At 28.0% G+C, this 19,605-nt stretch overlaps 2 protein-coding genes across 3 annotated transcripts; both read left to right on the forward strand.

Moving 5' to 3' along the window:
* The first annotated feature begins 2,103 nt into the window (after positions 1 to 2,103).
* Positions 2,104 to 5,173, forward strand: LOC141530515 (uncharacterized). Of its 2 annotated transcripts, none has more exons than XM_074247660.1 (3): positions 2,104 to 2,259; positions 2,359 to 2,462; positions 3,666 to 5,173. In XM_074247660.1, the coding sequence occupies exons 2-3, from the start codon at positions 2,379 to 2,381 to the stop codon at positions 4,692 to 4,694; spliced, it is 1,113 nt and encodes a 370-aa protein (XP_074103761.1). In that variant the 5' UTR covers positions 2,104 to 2,259; positions 2,359 to 2,378; the 3' UTR covers positions 4,695 to 5,173. The 2 variants fall into 2 exon arrangements, with proteins under 2 accessions (XP_074103761.1, XP_074103762.1); XM_074247661.1 differs by having other exon boundaries at positions 2,115 to 2,259; positions 2,332 to 2,462.
* A 1,562-nt stretch (positions 5,174 to 6,735) lies between these two features.
* LOC141531538 (putative Rho GTPase-activating protein CG5521) lies at positions 6,736 to 19,370 on the forward strand. Its single transcript, XM_074249428.1, is given in 22 exon segments — positions 6,736 to 6,805; positions 7,125 to 7,177; positions 7,257 to 7,305; positions 7,308 to 7,352; positions 7,512 to 7,622; positions 7,730 to 7,747; positions 8,023 to 8,194; positions 8,276 to 8,850; positions 8,853 to 9,172; positions 9,417 to 9,793; positions 10,057 to 10,276; positions 10,355 to 10,559; positions 11,177 to 11,308; positions 11,868 to 12,140; positions 12,347 to 12,636; positions 12,774 to 13,352; positions 13,775 to 13,885; positions 14,242 to 14,400; positions 16,081 to 17,702; positions 17,898 to 18,034; positions 18,101 to 18,235; positions 18,989 to 19,370. Coding segments are annotated over 22 exon segments (5,817 nt in total). The 3' UTR covers positions 19,153 to 19,370.
* The last annotated feature ends 235 nt before the right edge of the window (positions 19,371 to 19,605 follow it).

The raw sequence follows: 19,605 nt of genomic DNA on the forward strand, positions 1-19,605 counted from the left end.
GAAGTAATAATACATAATTAAATATTGTTATATATGATTAAATATAATTAGACCTGACCAATTTCTGGATCCAATCATATATAGATCATTATGCATGATTAGATAAAAACTTTTTCATCGGCTGGTGTAATTGTTTCAAAATTTAGTAAAATTACTATATTAACTGAGTATCATTTATTAATATACCAAATTTCATCAAATTCTTAACAGTAATTCAACAATTGTCATTACTGTCAAAGAAACGATCATTGCAAAATTTTTTAGCCCACTAAGATAAAAATGCGAATTTTTCTCAAAAACGCCTTTTTAGGTAGATTTATTTATAACCCATTTCATGTCGGAATTTAAAAGAAATTTTGTAATAATATGTTTTATTTTGTCAAATTATGCCGAAAAATAGTATTGGCTTAAAATTTCATTTATGTATTTATGTGTGTAACGCGCCTTGTCAGCAGGATTGCTCCTACAATTTTCAACCGATCTTTATAAAGTTTGTGGGCTTATTCTATGAATCAATACCGAGATCAAGTTCGAAGATGAACAAAATCGGCGAGTTAGTTTCGAAGTTGTGGGTATTTGAAAATTTTTATCATTTTCGAAAAATTTTTAGTTTCATCAATTTCGTTGAAATAATATTTTTACCGTTAAAGCTAGTTTAAATGTATCGACTTCATCTCAAAAGTCACTTAATTATCTTTAATTTAAGCTATAATTTATCGAGTTTTTATGATTTCTCTATTTATTTCATAACTCGAAAAATTTTTTTAAATTCATCAATGAACATGTTTCTTGCTATCTTTCATCTTCTTATAAGTTTTCAGCCGTATGAAATTGCTAAAATCTATTAAATTAATTTATTCAACTATCTTTAATTTAAGCTATAATTCGTTGATTTTTTAACTTTTTTAGAATTTCTTTAGTGGTTTTAAAAGTTTGAAAAATGTATGATATACGTATTTTGTCACTTTTACTAAAACACTTTTTTGCTGTGATTCATAGCTCGATTCTATCAAATTTATCTTGAAGTTCAGTCTTTATCATGAATTTAAGCTCTTTTTTCTCTTGGATTGATGATTTTTTTAATTTATTTCGTTATATATTTGTTAAATAATCTACCTTTCCATGTCGGGCTTGGCCGAATGGCGCTTTTTTGTTATCAAATATCTATAATTTTTTCAAAAACTGAGTAATCAACTTTTTTGTTTTTTTAATTTTACTTTTTTTTTTTAATTAAAATTTTTAAATGCATTTTCACACATATTTCTCGAAAATTACCATATCAAAAATTTTTTACTTTTCATCAAATTTTGACAATTTTTGTAAATTTTCTAATTTTTGCAGTGCAGGGAATTTGTGAAAATTGATTATCACAATTTTCACAAATCAAAAAAATTTATAAATTTATAAATTAAAAAACAAAAAAGTGGAATATCACAATTTTCGAAAAAATGATATAATCTAAAATTCTACTGAGTATAATTCAAATTGTACGGGATATTTTTTCAGATTATATGATTTTTTTTTTTTTTTTTTCAACAGTTTATTTCTCAAAATACCATTTTAGAATTTTTTGACGGCGTTTAAAAGGCCTGAATTAAGAAAGTAGAACTAAAAAAATCAAAAGTGGTAATCATATAAAAATTTAATATTGAAAAAAAATTTTAAGATAACTCAAAATCATTTTTTGATATTATTTTTTATTTTTCGGTACTACATTCAAAATATAAAAAAGTATATATTTTCATTTTTGACCAATAGGCTTTTAAAAGAGTTTTCATTTTTATTTTAAAAGAACTATGCTTCTGTTTTTAACAATGAGCCAAATTTTTTTAATTTGCCGTATAAAATTGTAAAATATTATTTTAAAAACATACCCTAGTAGGTATTGATTTGAAATCATTCAAAAAATTCTTAATTTGTGATATTGATGAAAAAAGTAAAGAATGTAAATAACAGAAAATTAATTAAATTATAAAAGCGATAAATATATTAAATAAGGGGAGATTATAAAAGCGAGAATGAAAAAAACTATTTATATTAACCCGCCACGATTAGTGGTTCTATCCCCACTACAGTGATAACTATAGAATGGTAAAGCGCTGCTATGTCGGATAAAGTTATGGGTTACTCAAGTATGGCAATTTAGTTGCTGGTTATAGTGCTAGAACGCTGTTTATGAGAAGTAATCGACTAATATTAGCTGAAGAATCGTTTTTTTTAATGACACTATTGAGCATTTGTGTAATTCATAACAATCAGGTAATTATTTTTGTTTTATAAATATATTTTCTTTCATATATTAAAAAAGTAGGTTAAATAATATTAAAATAGGATCTGTTTTAAACAATAAATGAACAGATGCAACGCCTACAATAGTAATGGAGGAAACAACATCCGCGCCATCTGGTGTAGAAGAAATGGACGATGGTGACAGACTAGACAACGTTAGCTGCGAAAAAAATGTAAGTATACCTATTTGAATTTTCTACAGGTATTAGATTCCACTAGTTAGTTAAACAAATTATAAGAGAAATAAAATTTTAGACATTACATTGACTACTACACATGCTTATTAAGGCACGGTACACTAATTGTTATCTACAAATATTGGAGTCCCTTAGCTTTAGTAAATAATAAATAAAACCAGCGGAGAGGAGAGTTCAGTATTCATGACAATTATACACTTGCTATAATTACTTAGCCGCCACCTTTTTTTTTTTTCAATCTGCCCGGTTTAAATTAACTGAATGATACTGAATGTTTTAAAAATTTTATTTTTCTAATTCCGTTTTAAATAAATTTTAAAATCTGATAAAATAAACTTTCCCAAAGAGAACATGCCACTCACTATTGCGAAAACTTTGTTATATATCATTATCAAATTTCTTCAAAAGTAATTAGAAAAATAAAATTTTTGAATAAATATTTAGTACCGTATACTCTTAATATCTGATAAACTAAAACTGCCTTGCATTTTTCGTACGTTCATTTAGAAACCAACAAGAATTAAATAGACAAACTGCAAAACTACTTATTTTTTCTTACCAATTTTTTTAGTTTATATACTTAGACATATAATAAACAATATAATTACAAAATTGTATGAACTGAGATAAAGTTGCATGAAATCTTAATAAAGATTAGTATGAATATGGTAGAATTAGTATGAAATCTTCTGTACCACTGGAGTGATGCAAATAGATTTCATACTAACTTTACCATCTCTCTGTACCTCTACGTGTAAAAGATGCATTTTCGAAAATCAATTACTCCAGAACGGTGCGGTGAAATGATTTGAAATTTTGGTGATGAATTATTAATATATTTATCTTTCGATAAAAAAAATTTTATAATTTTCTTGAAATATTTTTTTTACATACGTTCTAGGGTAAAAGACCCCATTAGTGGCGGGGACCCTATTACTAACACTTTCTTTGATTTTGGTACTTATTCAATTAATGAAATCATTAATTTCTATCATAAATATATTATTTCTAATCTTTAAGACCTTTAGATCAAAAAAATTTTTAATTTTTATTCCAAGTAGAACATTTTTTCATTGAAAAAAAAATGCCACTAATAGGGGTTAAAGTTGCCTTTAATGGGGTCTTTTATCTTACCTTAAAATTTTAAATCATTCAAATTTCTTTGTATCTTTATTTCAGGCAACCAAATCTTCAGATATGAGTTGTCAAAAATTTGAAAGTGGCAGTGGAAGTGGTGATCATGAATTAAGCCATTTAGATGATGGCACAGACATTTCGGCAAAAAAACGAAAAACTCGTCGTGGTAAACCAAAACATCGAAAACTTAAGCCTTACACAAAACAGCAATCTTACAATCACAAAGTCCGAATCCGCTCAAATTCAAGTCGTGTTATAAAAAAACGAACTCAACCACCTGCTCCTTATAATACTACACAATTTCTAATGGATGATCATAATGATCTGCCAAATTTAGAACAAAAATTAGCAGGCTCTAATACCGAAGTTCAAAAAATTATTCAGAAACCGGTAATATCACGAACAAGAGATTCGAGTTTCAGCGTTGATTCTGATGAAGAGTATTTCTACTCATCTCCTGAAGATGAAGAAGAATTTTTAACAAAAGAATTTTCAAGTGCGTACGAAGACCTTCATGCTGAAAGACTGAGTGCCTTGTCTAAATCTGAATTAATTCAAGAATACATTCAACTAGAAGCAAAACTCGATATTCTGTCCAAACGATTACGTAATAGGACTTTTCAACAGACCGAAGAAAGAGAATTAGATAACAAAAAAAGTGCTTCTTTAACAGCAGAAACTTCAGAGTTTGAAATGGCGAAAAAACTAAAAATATGCCAACAAAGAATAGATGATTTAATACAGCAAAATGATCAGCTGAGAAGAGATATTGAAGCGCTCCGAGGAAAAAGAAGAAAAAGTTCCATTTCAAGTATTGACAGTGAAAGCGATAGTGATAGTAATAGTAGTTGCAGTTGTTCTGACAGTGATGACTCCGCGAAACATCAATGTACTCTACGCAATGTTGAGCATAAAATCAGTAAAAAATCGATGACTATTAGTGATAGCAATAATACAGAAGATACAAATATTTCATGCTCAACCCGCAACAGATATTTAAAAAATATTTCTTCTGAGCTTACTATTAATTCCAACACCACCACTCCCAACGTTGGTGTACTTCCAACTTGAAACGTCTACAAAGAGTATTTTGATCTTCTATTAAATGTATTTCAAACCTTAATTTAACATTATAACCTTAAGATTAATATTTAAATTGCCATTTCCAGAGTTTTAATTTAAAATTTAAAAAAATTGTTTTGTTATATTTTATTTTTATAAATTATAAATCATACTTTCAATTGTAAAAATGACACTAAATATCAGTAAATTGTAAAATACTTCACTACAATGATAATTAAATAAATATATAGGGTAACATTTTATTCATAAATAAGTAAAAATTAAGACAAAAATGATTGAAAAATAACTCAAAATATTATGTAATAGTTGTTTGTAATATTAAAGTAAACAGTATGCTTAAAGTAAGTTAATTGATAAATAAAAAGACTAATCAAGAATTTTTATGGACAACTAGACAGCAGATAACTTCCAATTTTTGAAAACTTGCATTCTAAAATTTGCCATTGCGTAAGGTTTATAATTGATAACATTGACTAAAATAGATTTTAGTAATTTAAAATACAAATGATTTTTCCCGTCAAAATGATTGTCTGTATGAAACTTTTTTTTAGCTAATCAAAAGTTTCACTAACATAATTTTATTACGCATGTGCCCTTTTTCACTCCGTCTTGTTCCTTTATTAAAAAATGTTTAATAGATTATATCAAGGAAATCAGCAAGAAACTTTTCTTAATGTATTCATAGTAAGTACTTTAAGATCTGAAGAGAATTCGATTTTAGAAATTTGTGGTGAAATCAATAACTTTTCAATTTTTTTTAATTATCGATTTCCATACCACAAAATTAAAAAATAATCAAAATTTACTTTTTTGTTAATACATTTATACAATAATTGCCTAGATAACTTTACATCAAAAAAATTCTTTTATGTTTTCATCAACTAGGTAGCTTCAATATAACATTGTATATACAATATTTTACATCGTAATGAAGTGTGGCCAATCCAGTAAGTCATATCATGCTGGACACTTAAAGGCTTAGAGTATCGGTGGTCATGACCTGATGGATCTTTGATAAATCACCCGATTTTTCGAAATGAGATGAGTATTATCCGAAAGGGCAATAATGCTGACTTTTACCGGGTGAAGCGTGTGAGAATGGAGCAGTAACAAAGATTTCATACTAACTTAATCAGCTTTCTATATCTTTACATCTTTACATGTATAAGATGCAAGTTTAATAATTAATTTCTCATATATCTTTCAAACAATTGAATTTAAATTTCAGTAAAAGACGTATTCAGCACTCATTAATTGATACACATGACATTTTAAACCTTTGGTAATAACCCTCATTTCGGTCTCAAAACCCCTTAATTACAGTTAATAATAACTATTAAATTTTGTAGCACGTGATTAAAAGTACTTTTGACTTGATTATAAATATTATATACTATCTAAAAATTACAATTATTTTTGAAGAAAAAATAATTGTATTAATTATTATTTCAATATTAATTATTTTTCAGTAAAAGTAAGATACCGAAGTCAGTAGATCTCCAACAATTGTTAAGATGTTCATAGCAAATAAATTATTATCAAGAAAAATATAAAAAATAGATGACATTCAAGTAAGCTGTCACTTGACAATTTTTTAATTTTATTTAACAAAAAAATTTGTTCCAAAAATTGTTTTTAAAAAATTGCATTTTTATTTTTTTAAATTTCTAAATGTCAATTTTTTTTCTTATTTTTTTGCCATAATTTATTTTTATAAAATTATTAAAATTATCAAATATCTGCTACATTAATTTTCATAAAAATAGTGTTCACGCTAGCTGCATGTAAAATTAATTTCAATATTGAATTTCGTTTAAATTTTCCCGCAAGTCATATGGTTTATATTATTTTCATATGAATTGAAACTCTCCCGGGTTTTGATCGGTAAATAAAAAAAAGAACAAACTATTTTATTTTTTAATAAAATAATTTGTAACCACGAAAAGATTAAAGGTTATTGAAGACTTTATATATATTTATATTTAGAAAATAAGTCGTCCATTTGATTAAACGAGCACATTTTTAAACTATGGAGGGTAAAGGTACCTCTACCCTCCATATTTTAAACCCAATTGAAACGCCACCACATTTTTTAACGGGTGAGTACTGAACCTCCAGTGTAACTAGGTCTGTTACACCTGACACATATGCATAAGTACGTGTATGTACATATGTACATAACTACTTATGCACTGTACTACCAGCTATCACCAAAAACAAGTCTAGTACTCGTTTTGTTATTAGTACTATGTGATTTTTATCACAGTAATAAGAAAACAAAGTTTTTTTACTGTTCAATTTTTAAATGCTTTAAAAAAATTGCTTTATTTTACCTGCATTACTTATGTACGATTTCGTGTAGAATACATAAGCTTCATTGTTTTTGTTTATTTATTTATTTATTTATTTTTTTTTAAGAAAAAATAGGATTTTCTGATATAACGTATTCAGTAAAAGATATCAACTTATGGGTTTAATATTTTGCACAAGTTTAATAAAAATATATCTGATGATTGCAAGTGTTGGCTCGAATTAAAATATCATGTTTAGCAAAAACTGCACGTAGACGTCAAAAAATCGACGTTAAAAATTCAGGATGTTAAAAAGATAGTGCTACAAGATTCAAACATTTAAAAATTGTATTGGGTAAGACTCAATATTTTAGAGGATTATTCATCAAAAATAATAAATAATAACTTTCTCTTTGTATTAGGACTTAAGTAAAACATTAAAAATATTATAAATAAAAACAAAGATCTAATAAAATTATGAAATTTGTAATTAACAACTATCTTTACATTCTAGAAAACTTTGAGAATGATGAAGCAAAAGGATTTTTTGAAGGAAATTTTAGTCATGTGTATTTTATTCTGCATGACTGCTTTGTATCAGCAGAAGCCAATTTACGACAAAGAGGTAATTTTTCTTATGATGATACTTCATCACCTAATAAAATTCTACCAAATAATTTCATCAATAATAACTTTAAGCATTTTTTTTCTTTTTCTGCTAATAATACAAAGAATTATCTTTTCATCTTGGTAAGCAAAACGAAATAATGATTTATGTGTTTATTGGAAGGTAATAAGCAAAAATGTTTTTACCTACATTTTTAATAAATTTTTTTGACAATAATTTCATTGAATGAAAATTGCTAACCTGAAAATTTTATAGACAAATTTTCAAGAAAACGCTTTTAAAACGTTGTTACTTATTACTTTCCAGTTTATTTTCACAATACTTTTGAATTTAAATAATTTTGATTTATTTATATTAAAAACATTTGAGTTTAAAAAATTCATTTGATATTTTTCAGTTCATAAAGCTCATAGAGAAGAATTGGAGCAAGTTCTTCTCTTGTTGGAGAAAGTTTTGATTTTACTACCAGAATTACTAAATCGAAGATGGCAATGCCATAGCTTAGCTAGGATATTACACAAGCTTTTACATCCCGGAAATAGTTGGAAACTAAGGCGTCAAGCATTAAGGTCAAATGCAATATATATAATTTTTTTAAATATATTTCATAATTTAATGTCTCCATAAATAGCTTTATTTTTAATATATAGATTTTTTATATTATGGTATCAAGCATTGGGAGATAATGCCCCACCACACATTCATCAAATGTTTGCATGTTTAGTTCCTAATTTTTCGTCTTATCAGTTGTCACGATCTTCAGAGTATCGAAACAAATCAAATGTTAGTGCAGAAGAGGATGATAAACGTGATTTTTTCGAAACTCAGCATTTATCTGCTGTTTTTCATTGTAATTCTACGCAGCAAGGGCCAGTTACACAACCCAGTGGCACCCCTATTTTACCGATTCAAAGTGGCGAAAAACCATTGGATAATGAGACTGTTAGATTTTTTGAAGCATTACTAGAATTTATGGTGACCCAAGTAGTAAAAATTGAATGGCGAGACAAACATACCCGGCAACACAAATGTTTTCAATTTCTTTTAGAACGTTTTAAGGCTACATACTTACGACAAATTTGTCCTGGATTTGATGATAATTTTTCATTATATAAGCCAAATTTAGAACTTCCGACAATGCGACAGCCATCCACTCAAAATCAGAACAATTACTCACTTTGTAAAGTTGCTTTGATAAAATGGCTCGCCAGTTTTACTCATGTTTCTAAAAAGATAAACCATTTGTAAATCCATCAAATGTTGTTACATCAGTAGAAGAGAATACAGAATCTGATGGGAGACGTGTCTCTGTGAGTCAAAGTATTGATTCAAACTCTTGGACATCTGAAATACCATTTTCTCAACAAGATAACCATGCTAATGACAATCAAATGGCTGTAGTATTAGTACGGGAAGTTTTGTATGGAAGCCGTGATAATGTTAATTTTGTACATGAAATATATAGACAAGCATTTCTGTTGGATTTCACTCATGCTGGTGCTATAAGAAAAGCTATTGCTGTTTATAAGGATTGGATCCAAATGACTGTGAGTTTTTTTTTTTTTTAATCAAATTTAGTTTTCTTGCATGATAGCTATTGGAGGTAATATTGACTAACTAGTTGAGATTGTTGTATAAAGTAATTCGCTTAATCTCTCACTAGTTAATGGAAAGTTTTGTTTTTAACTTGAATGTAAATCGATTGGAGTTATGTTTCGACTAAAATTTTAAACGTAAAGTTTTTTGAGTTGTTTTATTAATTCTTAACTATTTTCCATTAAATGATTTCAGGAAATTCCGCCTTTTATGCTCGAACCTTTAGATAATCTTAAAGACCGAGAGAATGAAGATTCAAAAGTTAATAGTTTGCTAGACAACGAAAATGATAAGAGTCCATCCGATAATTATCGTTTAACTCGTTTGAGAAATGATTCATATTTAGGAGCAATTCATCGCGAAAATTTGTTTGTGAGGGCTGGATTGCAAAATGTACTTCAACTATTCATAACTCAAGCCTCCAACGTATTTTTTTTAGAAAATATTGGTGGGAATGCCTCAGCAGCGTTGTTGGAAGAACAGATTGATAGCTGCAAAAGAGTTTTAAATGTTTATCGTTATGTGGTAATGCATGCACGATTAGAATCATCAACTTGGGATCAATTGCTTCGGTAAGTTTGATTCATAAAATTTTATAATCTGCAGTTCTGAATATAACAAATTTATTACTAAAATATAAACACTATTAATTGGACGAGCTACGACTAAATAACTGATAAAATTGAAGTTTTAAATTGAATATATTATTCTAGAAATCAGTGGTTATTTTGTATCAAGTTTAATTCAAACTTAGAAAATTTTAGTGGTTCAATTTATTTTATGTGGCTTTATAAACTCTAAAAAGTGTATAACCATATGATTTTTACTTTTTCAGAGTATTGTTGCAAATAACTTCATTAGTCTTAGGTGGGAAAACTCGTCGTAAATCTCATGATGGTATTGGTGGCAAGCTTGCTCCAGCAATATTTCAAACACTTATTGTCACATGGATTAAAGCAAACTTGAACGTTGTTATAGCACCTCAGCTCTGGAATCAATTTCTCGAAGTTTTAACATCACTTACTCGATGGAAAGAATTAATTCGTGAATGGGCTGTAAGTTTTTTTTTTTAATTTTAGAAAAAATAACTGAAAAATTGATATTGATTAAATAGAAATTTTTTTTCTTGATAGAAAACATTGGATACATTAACGAGAGTATTAGCCCGACACGTTTATAATTTAGATCTCAATGACTTGCCGTTAGAAAGAATCAGTGAACAAAAATCAAAAAAACGTCGTGGTATAGGATATCGTGTATCGGCGAGTAGTGTTCAATCACCACGACGAGGAAGCATTGATCGCGAAAGAGATATATCTTATAAAGAAAATATACCTGGTATTTTTTATTTAGATTGAATAGAAATTTCTTTATAATTAGCATACTTTCATGCAACGAAACCTTGAAATGGAGTAGCAGTTCGAAATAATTTTGAAAAGATCTTGCGATAGACCCCAAGTTTTCATATTTATGAATATTTTTATAAAGATCCTAAAATATCTACGAAACATAAATATGAAGAGTTTGATTAATTCTGCTTAAATGGTAGAAAACTATTGGATTCTAACTATCAATATTTTTATAAACGTAAATTAATTTTTTTTTCTGATAGAAGTTTCAAATTTATTTATGAGAATGCTGAAGTATGTTTGAAGTATTGACACGAAAAATATGAGCTACTGATTGTATTCTTAAAAAGATGGAAAAAGAAAGTGGATAAAATGATTTAAAAATAAAAAATTTAGTTTGAATAAAAAGAAACATCAAAATTTTAAAACGAGCGTGAGCACATTGATACTAATGTAATTGCTGACAGGTTAAACATCTTCGAAAAATTGTAACTGACTTTAAAAAATTTTTAAATTGCCACTCCACTTTAAGCTTCATTGTTTGCAATGATCCAAAACTTAAGTACATCAATATGAGGTATTAAAAATGCTCATTTTATGTTGCAGATAATTTATCTAGAGAATTTAGAAAAAGCAAACTGCTTCCTCGAAGTTCAAGTGACAACAATTTATACAACTCTAAAAATCGCGGGAAACCTGTAACACACCACGGAGATATACTTCCGTTTGAGATTTCAGGTAAATAAAAATTTAGTTTTAAATTAATTATATCTATTACTTTTCGTTCACTAACATTCAATGCAAAGTATCATATTAAATTATTATGGCTTCTATGTGACTAATAAATTGATTCAAATTTATTGTAAATTTATTTATTTGACAGTAATTTCTTACGCCTTTTTTGAATATGCTAATAAAATCGAAAATATATTTCGATTAAGCGTAAAATTATCATCTTATATAACTATATGAGGCATTACATGCTAAATCGGACAGTATGAAAAATTTTCGATTTCTTCTACTTTTTATTATCCATATAAAGCCCTTTTTGATCAATTAAAAAATTTTTTTTATCTATTTTAAAAATATGAAGTTTTTTAAAAAATCAATTTTTTTAGCTTTACGTTTATAATTTCTTAAAAAATGGTCCAAATAGCGTATCTTTTTTACCATAAAAAAAAAGATACGCTTAAAATTTTGTCTTCACTTTTTGCTTTATTATTTTATGTCCATTTAGTAGAAGCAATATTTTTTAATTATAACTTACAATTTAATTATAATACTTTTATATTATTAGGACATACATCTCGACTTCAAGTTACATTATCATCATCAGTAGAAATCAATGCGACTCAATTGGTTTCCCATCAGAACAGTACAAATGATCAGGATATAGTAGGAAATAAACGAAAATTATTAATTGGACGAAGAACTAAATCATTAGATTGTGTCATAGTACCTGATTGTGAACCAATAACTCCTCGATGTCCTTCACCAACGCCTAGTAGCGGTGTTGATAGCAACAAGGATAGTCCTATTCAAATAGAAAATATTGATGGCAACAGCATTGGTATGAAATGAATAAAAATAAAAATAAATAATTAATTGTTCAAAAACATTGTAAAATCAAATAGTTTCAATTTTATGTTGCTTTACCATTATAAAAGTTAGGTATACTAATTAATGGTTGATTATCATCTTCACACTTAGTATAGCAGTGTAAATAGTTAATAAGCAATAAAAAAGGTATGAGTCATTAACTCATGATTATTTTAGATGCAAATGATGTATCCGAAAAAAGGTCAGTGATGGCTGGTGGGGGAGTACGTGGATGGTTACCAGATGTTGCGGTTGTATTGTGGAAACGGATGTTATCAGCTTTAGGAGATGTTAATAATATTCAAGATCCAATTTTACATGGTCAAGTTATGGACTATTTAATACAACTCAGCAATACTCTTATTAAAATTCGTTCCAATCAAGGTGTTACAAATGATAACCAAGTTACTCCATCTGCACCAGAACTTATTCCACCTTTAACGGTCATTTCACCCTGGTGTTTTAAGGTATAAACATAGGGATATCTTATAAAATCATTTATTACATTAACGTTGAATAGAAAAAAAAAAAGTAAAAAATTTTTCAAACAAATGATTTTTTTCATTCAAACCGATAAAATATTCATATATTCTTTATTTTTTAGGCTACTCAATTACCAATGAATTATGAAATAGGAAAACTTGCTGCTTATCGCTTGATTTGTATTCTCACAACTCAACCTCTAGACATTAATTTGCCAAAAGCACATTTGATTTTATTTTATCGTGCTCTTCATTTTGGAATCATGAGCAACGACATTAAAGTTATTTATGCAATTATTAAACATACTGGACCAAGATTATTCAGTCTAAATTTACCGGGATCTAGTCTTTTGATTATGGACTACATACATGCAGCAAATATAATATTGAAAAATGACGATACTGATGCTCCAAGAATAGAAGCAGTATCGATATTAGGATCATTATTATCTCTGCCGATTGTACTTGAAAAATTGCCCGTTCTTAAAGAAAATGGATCTGATATTGAAACAACAACATGTCCTGAAGCAAATGAGCTTATTTTAGAAATATTATTCCGTAATTGTCGACATGAACCAACTGGTATTGCCCGTTGTATTGCTCTTTCAAGCATTGCAATGTTTGCTTACAGAGAATTGTGTCTTCAGTCACAGCATCCACGAGTTTCTGAGGCGATAACGGTATTACTGCAATGTTTAAAAGTAAGTAGTATTCATTATCATATATCGAAAATCTGATCAGATTAATAGATCTGATTGAGAAATATCTTAATGAATCCTTTCGAATGTTACGCTTTAGATTTCAATCAATTCATACGTTCTTGAGATATCCGATGAAAACTTGACTTTCGTAAATCGAATCGAAATGAATTATTTTCTGAAAATGTAAAATTTTCAAATTTTAAAGCTCTAAGTTAAAAAGTTGTTCTTTAAATTTTATTTTTAAAATTCAATAATTCAAACCTACAAAATACAAAAAACTATTAGAAAAACTAAATTAAGTTTCGAAGTTCGTATAATTTTCTAGAATCTGAAAATGTCGACTTAATCAAAACCCGATTCTTGGAAATCAAATTTTACATGATACCTTTGAATTTTAAAGAATTTATATTTTTTTCTCCTAGGCAAACCATCCATCAGTAGTTCAAACGGCTTGTGATTCTCTTGGTCTTCTTTGTGATAAAGCCGATACTCTCCTTCTATTTTACCCAGAAGAACCATGTAAAATAATTCAGGTAAATTTATCCTTTTAATCATTGATATCTTTTTAATTTTGCACGCCTCATAAGCGAAGCGGATAATGTTGTGCTCTACACTCGCTTTACAAAAATCAAGCGATTTCTTGAACTAAAATTGTCTCTACTTATTTTCCATCGTACTTGTAGAATAAGATTTACACATAAATGTCATGGAAAAACACTAGTTTCAATATTTATGACATTTTTAAAAGACATTTTGTTTTTTAAATAAATAAAATATTTAAAAAAATTATTCCGTAGATGTCCGGCTTCTGCCTATTCTAAAAGTTTTAACTCCTACTTTGTATTGTGGGAAAGAATTAGCACTCCTAAATATTATAATTATTTGACAGGTTCTCGCAGAAACGTTGGATAATCTAAATGTGCGTGAACATCGAAGCTCTTTGATTACATCTATGCTGTTTTGCTTGAGTGAATGGGCTATGCATTTAGATCTTGAAATATTGACAAGAGATTTTCAAGGAAAACCTCTATTATTAACAATTTTTACAGTAAGTATATTTATAAATCGGTGAGAAAAATCTGGTCGAGTGAGCCTCTCATTTTTTACCTGATAACAGAATTTAAGTAATTATTATGATTGATCTACCTAAAAAATAGTCTGTCAAAATTTTTATTTTCACAAAAATCTAATTGATCTTGTAAGTTCCCTGAAACTTCTCGATGAAATTCTGACAGCCTTCAACTCTGCATGCGCGAAGAGTGTTGAGATTGAAGAAATTGGTCTGTGTAAACATGTGAAAATTATTTTAAAACTGTAATTTCTGAAAATTTTTTTTGTATATTATATTTCGAAAGGATGAATCGATTTTGATCTGTTTTACAGCATCCGCCACAGTTTTTTAAGAAACAGAATAGAGAAGATTTGAAAATAAGAAGCTTATATAACGAACGTGCGTGAATATTATTATAAAGATGATCAAATTAACTTCTTGATACTTGAAAAAGTTGAGATCTGACGAAATTAAAAAAAAAAGGCGTGAAAACTTTTGTTTGAATTCAGGAAAGTTTTAAGAAAATTTTCATCATGTTTTTTACATTATTTCTTTCGATGTTAGCTGGTTTTTTTTTTTTTTGCCGAGAGTGATACTCAAATATTTTTGAGAGACGTTTACTTTCAAGAGAAACTATTTGCGAAAAAATCATTTTCGTAAGAGCGAATAGAGATCTCTGCTACATTCGATGAAAATTTGAATTTTAAGGAAGTTTGGTAGTCGCAATCAGAGGTCAAATTGATAGATATATTTTTTTTTCTTTTTTGCGAATGATCACTCGAAAAATAGCATACAATTATTTCTAATTAGAATTTAATTTAATAAATTCAATTCATAATTATGGTTAAATAATTATAATTATATAATTGTTGAAATATCAACTGACAAGAGCTGGGCTGTCACAAAACAATAACAACTGTTATAGGTTATGTAAAGTTGGTACTTGAAACAGTTGCTCACGATGTTTATTTATTGTTTAAATTTGCAAATATCATATCAATATGTTGACTCTGCTATAATTTACGTGAACTTTTAGTGTATGTTTAATAACAATTTATTTTAATGCAAAAGAAAATTTAAAATCATATTTTAATTTCAAATTTGCCGCGCACCGAGAAGTCGCTATTTTCCCCTGGTAAATATGGGAGAACAATGTTCTCCGAAAAACAACAAAGATAGAAAACAATTTATAATATTAAAAAATTAATTAAATTAAAACTATGTGGTAAATCGTTTTACAGGTTTGAAAGAATATGTTTGAAACATCGTTTTATCTATTGGAAAGTTTTTTTTGTGAGGTCAAATTTGCCAATTTTTTACAAGGGAATTATTAAACAAGGGCACTTATTAGAGCTCGTGTATTTTTGCATAATTTCAATTAATCTATATCTATATCTCTTAAACAATGAGGTAAAAAAATCTGATTTTTTTTCTGTAGATGTATTTAATCATAATCTTTAAAATAAATATAAAAAAATATGGAGTCAAGTTTAAGTAATTTGGCTACCTAACTACCTTAAGGATCAAAATGTTATCGTGAAAATCTAACGTTTTTTTTCTTTGAAAAACTTGAATTCTGTTATCAAATTAAAAATGAAAAACCCGCTTGATGTGATTTTACTCTAGAGTACTTATTTTAAAGATAAAACTATTTTTTTATTTTTGAACAATTTTTAGGTCTTAGATAATATTATCTATAATAAATCAAATAAACTACTACATGATCTCCATGTATATAGTAGACATAAAAATGATGAAAAAGAGTTTAATCCGGATATTATACTAGATAACTTTGGAGAAAACAATGATGCTAATAAATCTTTCCGGCCCAATATTCAAGCTATTCAATTAGCTGCAAGAGTAATTGTAATGCATTTAGTGAATCATTTAGGACATTTTCCGATGGGAATCGGTGCAGCTCGTTTATCATCTATAATAGTTGAATTAGATGATGTTCTAGGCATAAACAGTGATGAACTCTCTTCAGCGATTTTCAATGCTCCGAATATTCAATTGTTAATGCTTTCAAGTTCTACCATAATGTCATTTATAGAACTTGCGGCATTAAATTCACCTCACGTTACATCAGATTTTATTACGGCACCGTCAATAGTTAGAGTGTTATTACGTGACTTGATTGGTAAAGCATCTTGGGATAGTTCGATATTGTATAACGATTTTTCTGATACAGAAAATACAGATTTGGAGCCGATGAAAAATATTGAATGGCTATCTTTGCATTATGAAACAAATAAAGAGGATTCAATAAATATTTTATACCCTTTTCGACCAATTCCACGTCATGTTATAAGACATCGTGAACCTAACATCCTTCCAACTTTTGCAAACACCGCAAGTGATATGGATAATTTAGACGATCTTCTTTGTTACATAGGACATACAAGTCCTGAAGTGCTCACTAATCCAGAAATAACTCTAAATTGTCCGGCGAGTCCACCACAAGTAAATTGTATGGAAAATGAAACAATGGTAGCAATTTTGAATCAACGTAATGCTGCGCGAGATTATGTCTTAAATTGTAATCAGCATATTACTACATCTGAAGTTACTATCAATCCGACGTCGGTCATAACATCAGCCCCATTTCATCACAGTAGACTTTTATTTTCACACTTAGGACTTGCAGGATGGGAACAGCGCCAAAAACTTCATCTTTTAGCAAAAAATGAAAAACTTCTTCGAGAACTTCGTAACTTAGATGGACAACGATCGCGAGAAACTCATAAAATGGCTATTATCTATGTAGGCCCTGGCCAAGAAGATAAAAATTCTATTCTTGGTAATACTATTGGTAGCACAGAATATGAGAATTTTGTTGCAAGATTAGCTTGGGAAGTAGAATTAGAATCACACACTGGATTCCTTGGTGGTCTAACACCTGGTAAAGCATCTGGTGTCTCAGCACCCTATTTTGCAACATCTTTCTCTGAAATTTTGTTTCACGTTGCGACTCGAATGCCATTAGATAGTCCAGAAAGTCTTTTACAAAAAACACGGCATCTTGGAAATGATGAAATTCACATCGTCTGGTCGGAACATTGGCGAGATTATCGTCGAGATATTATACCCACAGAATTCTGTGATGTTTTGATTGCGATCTATCCTTTACCAAATAAGTTATACAGGATTCAAATATCTCGGAAATCAGAAATTCCATTTTTTGGACCACTTTTTGACGAGTGTATAGTCGAAGATCAAGTACTTCCAGGACTTGTAAGAATCACTGCTTTAGCTGCTAGTCGTGCTAAAAGATCTACATTATCTTTATATCAACAATAGTAAGTTATTCGTACACTTTATTGGCTAATATAATATCCCTGTTTAACGATTCCGATTGAATTTCTTTAAAAATAATATAAGAATGATTTTCTGATTAAATTTAATTTATAATCAGTGAATAATTAATTTCTATTGCTTTTGATCGAAATTATTGATAAGATTTAATTAATACTTATTTAAAACTCTAACCACAGTTACGAAGAACGTTCTCGCTCAATTGATGTTGTTATGAGAAATTATAAAGAATCAACAACATTTGAGGAATTCGCTACGAATATTTATTCTCCTGTACTCCCAAAAAATTCATTCAGGACTGGTTCATCTGTAACAGGTAATTTTTTCTACCGTAGTTTTTATCTATGATAATTTGATAATATTCATAATTTTTTTTACTTAGATTCCATAACTACCGGTGTACAATCTACAGCATCATCAAACCTCGCAGCTGCGCTTCTAGACTCTCATCAAGGATGTTCTAATAACCTTCGCGGCTGTGCTGCACTTAGCGGTATAGATACTCGCAATCACAGAGGTGACTAAATGTGATCATTGACTACTGCATTATGTTGAAGTTTGGCCTTAGTAACTTCTAGGCATAATTTTGAATTCTATCATATAATAATTGACATGCTAGACATCGAGATCTTTTAATTGTGTTATTCCTGGCATTGGAAAGCTTTAAATTTTTATTTTTAATAAAAAAAAAATGTTATCTGATCGGTAAAATGAAAGAAAGGTAGATTTCTTAAAAAAGATGATTAATAAATAATTAGATAAGTAACTTTTTTAATTGAAGCAAATCGTAGTTAATCCAATTAATGGATTTTGATAACTCTAATACTTGGAGACACTTTGTAAATTTTAAACTATAGTTACGGTTGAATAAATCAATTTATTTATTTAAAAAATCATCTACAAAAAATCTATATTTTCATGAACTCTCGCAAAAAGTTTCCAACTAATTAAATATCTTGAAAAAATTTATTTTCTAGTACGAGCGAAAAAATAAAAATTTAGGCAAAATTAAATGATTGTTTTTTACAAGTTACTGCCAGTACTTTTAAGTTTCCTTAGTAAATAAAATAGTAAATTCTTTTAATTTTCAGTATTAAAATTTTCAAGTACGATTTATTTATTAAATAATTAATTTTAAATTTAGTACTCGTAATAAAATAAGAAATCTACTTATACACACATCAACCCAATTATTAAGAAGCATTATTTTACTCAATGTTAAAAGTTTTTAATTTGAAATGCACTATGCTAAAAATTCATAATGTTTTAGCTTCTGATAATACCAAAGTTCTACAAGACAGCCCGGATTTTCATGGTATTTCACCTAGACCTTCAAAAAAAATGTCTTTTAAATCAATTCCAAAGCCAAGAAACAATCAACATCTTACTCCGCCAGACAGTCCAAATACAAATAAATTCAAAATTTCAAACTAATAGTGATTGTTATCATAGCTATAAGGTAATTTTATCGATTAAAATATGGTTAATAATTAACTCGATTTTTTAAAAGTTTAACTATCAGTAGTTCCATAAATTGGAAATTAACTATTGGTTCTGAAGTTATGTATATTCCGTCCTTAGATTTAATTTTTTTATAATTATTTTAACTGTATTTGTTAATGATAAGCGATAAATTATAAATACAAATTAAATTTCATTGTTTTATTTAAACATTACCATCCTGAATAATCAGATATTTTTTAAGTTTGTAATGTTTTTAATAAGCTTCTATCTATGGATTTTAATTAAGCATTTATCCATTACAAATTAATTTAAGTATTTAATTATGAAAATTACACTAATATTATGTATTGTCGCAAACTCTCCACTAAGGAGAATTTCCGTAATTCTTCTATATGTAGTTGATTAGTTAGGAATTGGTTTAGG

Source organism: Cotesia typhae, unplaced genomic scaffold (assembly GCF_013202065.1).
Source record: "Cotesia typhae breed Kobodo isofemale line unplaced genomic scaffold, CoteBio_Ctyphae contig_5, whole genome shotgun sequence".
Taxonomy (NCBI): domain Eukaryota; kingdom Metazoa; phylum Arthropoda; class Insecta; order Hymenoptera; family Braconidae; genus Cotesia; species Cotesia typhae.

Bases quoted from the DNA above. Each gene is read 5' to 3' on its own strand.
- LOC141530515 (XM_074247660.1), top strand. From the start codon at position 2,379: ATGGAGGAAACAACATCCGCGCCATCTGGTGTAGAAGAAATGGACGAT. The intron at 2,463-3,665 runs GTAAGTATACCT...TCTTTATTTCAG, and splicing joins ACGTTAGCTGCGAAAAAAAT to GCAACCAAATCTTCAGATAT.